At 38.8% G+C, this 6,000-nt stretch overlaps 1 protein-coding gene across 9 annotated transcripts in view; it reads left to right on the forward strand.

Moving 5' to 3' along the window:
• The window catches only part of MAP3K7CL (MAP3K7 C-terminal like), a 30,735-nt gene extending 25,131 nt beyond the window's left edge, over window positions 1-5,604 (forward strand). For all 9 annotated transcript variants that reach the window (XM_035315570.1, XM_035315572.1, XM_035315566.1 and 6 more), the window contains one exon: window positions 4,424-5,604. In XM_035315570.1, coding sequence (XP_035171461.1) covers window positions 4,424-4,604 — 181 coding nt within the window. In that variant the 3' untranslated portion in view covers window positions 4,605-5,604. The remainder of the gene's footprint in view (window positions 1-4,423) is intronic.
• The last annotated feature ends 396 nt before the right edge of the window (window positions 5,605-6,000 follow it).

Here is a 6,000-nt window from a genome sequence, read left to right on the forward strand (position 1 = left end):
TGCTAATATAAATCATCATAGCTCTGGTTGGAGTCTTCACTCAAACTCTTCACAGTTATGCCATTTATGCCAGCAATATGTATTAGAAGGAACAAAATCAGTCTGGAATGGGAGACATGATTGAAAAGAAAGAAAAGGGTGTGGGAGCAAGAACACACTACATTTAGGTCACAGAATGTTATTTAATTTATGTTCCAGAAACACACATGTATTTCCATAACAGATGTTTTTGGGTATCTAAGTTTGGGTGAAAGGGATGGGATGGCTGGTTATTTTGAGCACTTGTTATATTGCTATTACTAGATAATGACCCTGGATTATGTAGTTAAATATTAGAGTTACCATGGTTGCTAGCTATATCTTATATTCTTAGCTCTGGCTGGTTTTCTCTTTTTCCTCCCCCAGACAATTCTAATATAACTCTCCAGAAAATATCACTTGACCACCACCTGGTTTAGGATTGCTCTTTTTCTTTGCCATGGAGATGATTGCTTTTCCTTCCTTTACATGTGTTGCAGTAGACAGGCAGTGGAGATGTCCACTTAATTTTGTAGGAAACTTCCATATGCTTTAGCATGCTCTCATGACCCAAGGAGTTTTTCTAAGGTCTCAAGCCCAAGTGGCTCCTCCAGGTACACTTTATAGAGAGTCCCTGCACTGTTGAGAGAAGTAGTCTTTAGGCTTGGAGGTACTGCAGAAAAAGATTTGTCTAACACATAAAGGCAACCTTTTATCTGACTAACTTTTCCAGTAGAGGCTTGATTTTTCATCAGCTCAAACATATCCAAAATGCCTGTTAACTTGCCAAATCAGTAGAAATAACATCTTTTCAAATACAAAGAGAAACCTCAGCATGTCCTGTTGTAGTAATGAATACTTCCATACCTTTATGTGCTGGCATCTGAGGAATGGTTTTATTTACATTAAAGTAGGCTATCTCAGTTTTTAAAAAATTAGTTACCAGACTTTGAACACACAAGGGCAGTCTCCTCAGTCAGCAGTTACCTGACGGGGATCTTATGATTCCTCCTGACATGAAAGTCAAATATGGGAAGAGTAAATGACCTTATGGCCACCAGAACACAGACACGTCAGCTAGGAAAAAGTGTGTAGTACCACAGGTGCATGATCCTGAACATGTTGCTCACAACCAGGTAAAGACATAGGCAGCTCTTGGAAGCACTGTGGAAGCTGTTTGCCTTGAGTCCAGTTCATCTCCAAATTGAGTTGTCTGAAATTAAGTATATTTGCCTTATCTGACACTTATCTTGGTATTTATTTGCTGTGAATATTACTGTAAAGTAATTCTATTCTCTGCAAGGGCAGTCATTAAGGCCTGGACAAGAGAAACAATTTCCCTAAGACTGTGATTTATTTTTTTTTTCTGGTCTGGTATGGATTGTGGTTTATTGATTTGTGATGCAAATCACACTGTTCTTCCCTTCTCACCCCAACCCCTCCCCAAAAAAGAACGCTTAAAATGCACATTACAGATTGTCTCACAGCTTCGAGTACCCCAGCACCATTTTAGAAAATACCTTATCAATGCTGTTAATATTTAAACGCAGGGTAACCATTAACAGCAAACACAGATTACACAATGCTAGATCTATTTATTAGGCATCCATAACAAAGGCTAGATGGTGCAAGAGCTTAGTATGATGTTCTTTAACCTCTGAGAGCTAAGTTCAAATCCTGGATTAGATCAGAAGCAAATGTTAGTTACTGTCCTCATCCTTTTGTGAGCTTCGTAAACCACACCATTCATAACATTTAGCAATTCCCTGGTACTCTAATTTTAGATCTCTGTGGCAGGCTGGCAGTATTTGCCTGAAACATCACCCTACCCTGTAAACAGGTGTTGATCCTGATGGGAAGGGAATAAGTAGGTTCTGCTGACTCAGAACAGGGCAATTTTACTACCTCAGTGCAAAGAAACAGCATTCTGGGAGGGAGGTCCTAGAGAGTGGACTACAGAAATGAGGATACTTTGATCTTAGCTCTTGTTTGCTTTCTTTAACAGCAAAGCTTAATCCCAGGAAAAAATAAGAAGAAAAAAAAAAAGCCACCTGCGCTGCTTTAGGTTTATTGGAGGGCAGCATGAAAACCACGCTTGCACATAGCCCCATCTTATCAAATCAGGAATGACATTCATTACTAGAGCTGTCTGAGTTTGCACGCTGTCTGCCTGGCTCAATTCCAAGTAGAGTAGACAGTACCTTTCTCCCACAAGTACTAAAATTCCTCCTGGAAAAGGTTCACTTGCTGTTAAGATGCTGATTGCTTATTAGTGTGTTCACTGCACCTCCCTTTAAGAACCTTGTAAGAAAAGTAAGAATCATTACAAATAAATGTGTTTGGAGGACTTCTTAGTCAACAGCTTGTAGTTTAGAAAAGTTTCATTTTATCCATCCGTCCAACATTGTACCAGTAGAATAATTGCAAAGAAATACTGCTGAAGCTCTCTTTTGGTCCAAAGAGACAAAAAACATCTAGAAGAAGCCCAAAGGGCTGAACTTGATTGAGGCTGTTAGACTAGTAAAATCTCACCATCCTTAAATATGTTTTTTACTCCCTAAAGCATAGTTGCAATTAGTCCTTTGTGGTTGATAGTCCCATTAATAGGAGCTGGAATATCACATTTTCTGGCATGATTAGTTCATCTTGGCCAATATGAAAACTGTTTGATCTAGCATGGTCTAAGCAAAGAGAAATTAATCTTTTAATGATTTGCTCTTTTTAAAAAAATTAAGGCTATATTGTGCCAAATGTTAACAGAATTCAGCTGAAGAAAAATAGACCCTTAACATTTTCTCTTGAAGAGCTGATCAGATATATTTTATATCTGGTGAAAGGAAACAGAAGAGACTTTGCTACAGCATAGCTGATATGCATTACACCAGTGACATAAAACAAAGCTGACATTTAGCTACAGGAGGCCTTCAATATACGGCAGCTTTTGGATGATTTAAGTTGCTGTAATGGATGCTAACTGTTCCCTATTTCTTTTTTATATGAGACGCACAGCTGGGAGAAATGAGTGTGCCAGGGGTCTTTTGTGACTCCTTGAACTGCAGTAACTGTGACTACAGTCAGCTAAGCCATGGGTAAACCGTGCTATCTCTCAAAACTGAAGATTAGATTAATCTTTAAAAAGGCCAGATAGGAGAACTCTTATTTCAAAACCTAGGTGCTTTAAGTTTTGCTGCTGGACATGGTAATTTTGCAGGTACAAGTAATGCTAGCGCTCAGCAAATACTGAAATGTCCTTTTGGGAGTACCTGCAGAGACAGAATTCCCTATCTGTAAGAATTTCCTGTATGAAAGCTCTGGTCCAGCTTGCCAGGGGGGCTCCTGCAAAGAGTGCGGAACAAGCTACCCACTCTGAAGGCATTACATCTTCCCACAGATGATCTACCAGCATTATTTTGACATGACTGAGAAGTAAAGTCACAGGGCTACAAGCGGTTAAAAGATTAACTAATCTCTGAGATAGAATGATCAAACGAGCTAAGAACCCTTTAGAAGAGGCTTCCTGTAGCAGGGTTGAAGAAATGATTTGACTCAAAGGGAAATAAAGCAGAGACCAGGCTAGTCTGCCGGGTAACTAAGTGGAGAGCGATTAGATACCCCAGGAGTTACTCATGCGTTCAGTGTGTTTTGTTTTAAGGCCTCTTTTATCTCAACTCCTGCTGAGGGAATTTCAGCTGATACCCTACATGGGGCTCCGGCTCCTGGCCAGCCCTGGGAATACAGGGCACTGGGGGACTCAAGCAACAGCTTGAATCCTCAAGTGTCTGCTCTTAAAAAGACCAGGAGGGGTCAGGTTTGCAGTTGGATGACTGTACCGCAGCAGAAGGACTAAGATCTGAGAATGAAAACGTTACGGACACAATATGTAGAGTTTGTGTTCATGTGCCTAGCATTTACCAGAATATTTTTTTCTTTTTAGAAGAGAAAACCAGTCATACTTCACAGAATATACTCATCAAGTTAACCAACTGAATAATAACAACAAAAACCCTTGCTCACTTTCAAATATGTTCAGTATTAAGAGAAAAATAATATGTTATTCTTCTTATGCAGGTCCAATACTAGTGTATGGTCCAAAGGGAAGCTGATTTTCTTCAATAAGCTGCAAGGCCAGCTCTGACTGAATTTAGAGATACTGACTTGAAGACCATCTGCATTTTGCAGGTTTGGTCACTGAATAACAGACCTGTCGGGGATTTTGGCAGGTTCATCTTTTAAAGGAAAAAGGATGGCAATAACAGATTAGTTTTCTAGGCCTGTATTTCACAACAGCTCAGGTAATACCGTATCAACAGCCTGTAGCCCAGCTTTAACCTGACACATGATGATTCGTATTTGCTTACTGCCATTCTTAATCTTTGTGGTTTGTTTGTTTGTTTGTTCTTTTCAGAAAGGAGCTGATTGCCAGGCTGGAACAAGTGGAAAAAGAAAGCATGGATGCTGCTCAGCTGGCGAAGGAGTACGCGGAACTGACGGAGGAGAACCGAACGCTGAAGCTGGCCCAGACGCAGTGCGTAGAGCAGCTGGAAAAGCTCAGAATACAGTACCAAAAGAGACAGGGATCCTCGTAACTCACAACTGGCTTATGTGAGGCAGTTAATACAGGATTGGTCCTGTGCTGGAAGGAGATTTTAAAATAAAGGTCTGTTTAATATGTTATAATACTTTACTACAGATACAGAGTATGTAGAAGTCTATATTTGATTTAATGCTTGCCAGCCAGTAGCTTAATATAATGGATATTTCATCCATTATATAATGGATATTTTATTTCAAGTAACATAATTGAAGTTAATCTATCCCCATTATATGTTCTGGTAGATCAGGTTTCTTTTCTAAACATATTTCTTCCAATTTAAGAAGATATGGACACACTAGAAAATGATATAAATAGTCTCTGTGTTGGGAATTTGGACCATACTAAGGCATACAGCAGGGACAATGTTAATATATGGAATACATGTATGTTAATTTTAGTTTGCTGAAGATTTTTTTAATTATTTTCCTCATGCCTAAAGTGTTTAGAAGTTATCTGAAAATGGATCTCCTTGTGAGTAAAAACTATACTTTATTATCCCTTGTCAGCTTTACAATGTTGTATAAAATCTGAGAAATTGCACATTAAAATTGAAGTAACCCAATTACTATTTATGAAGTGAGTGTACTGCCAATAATCGTTTGCAAGTTATGAAATTGAAAGGAAACAGATAAGATCAGGCTTTCCTTCCTCAGACGTAAAATAGCCTGAGAGTCTTTTTATTGTGTTTTTTTTTGCCATGAGATAAATGAAAAATTAGTGTATGACTGCTACTGTCATAGCTTTAACTGAGAATATGTCACTTAAAGTACCATGAGGGTATTTTGTTCTTATTTCCTGGTTATATTTTGAAACATAAGTGGTTGTAAGTAGGGACAGGAGTTTGGTGATACACAAATAACCTGGAATTAAAATGTTTGTTTTACTTTCTCTATTTATCCCCGTATTTCCCTAAATCAATTGAAATTCTTTGTTATACTTCCATTTCTATTCATACAGTATTTTTTTCATTAAAAGCGTATATAGAAAAGCCATTTTGTGTTCTGAATGTTCTTAAACCACCCTGTATTTTTAACTCTGCTTGACAGATGCATCTTCGTGTGGTTGGAATTCAATACAAACTTGATTTCTCATTAGGACTAAAAGGTCTAAGTAATGGAAAACTACACACTTAAGATTTCCGCCATAACTTTAGCTTCAATTATTATCACTAATGCCTTATAAAAAATGGGATTTTAGGTTAATCCAAACAACTCCTGGGGCAGTCCTTTGGCACCAACATGCTCCCCCAGTATCTCTGGCAGCAGAGGAGACCAAAGAGCACAAAGCTGCGTCTCCGCTCCTCTGTGCCCACTCCCTGCAGTGTGCCCCTAGTGTGGGCCTAGTCTGAACTCTATCTTCTGAGAGCTAGAGAGAGGGGAAAAACAACA

Source organism: Oxyura jamaicensis, chromosome 1 (assembly GCF_011077185.1).
Source record: "Oxyura jamaicensis isolate SHBP4307 breed ruddy duck chromosome 1, BPBGC_Ojam_1.0, whole genome shotgun sequence".
In the NCBI taxonomy this organism is placed as follows: domain Eukaryota; kingdom Metazoa; phylum Chordata; class Aves; order Anseriformes; family Anatidae; genus Oxyura; species Oxyura jamaicensis.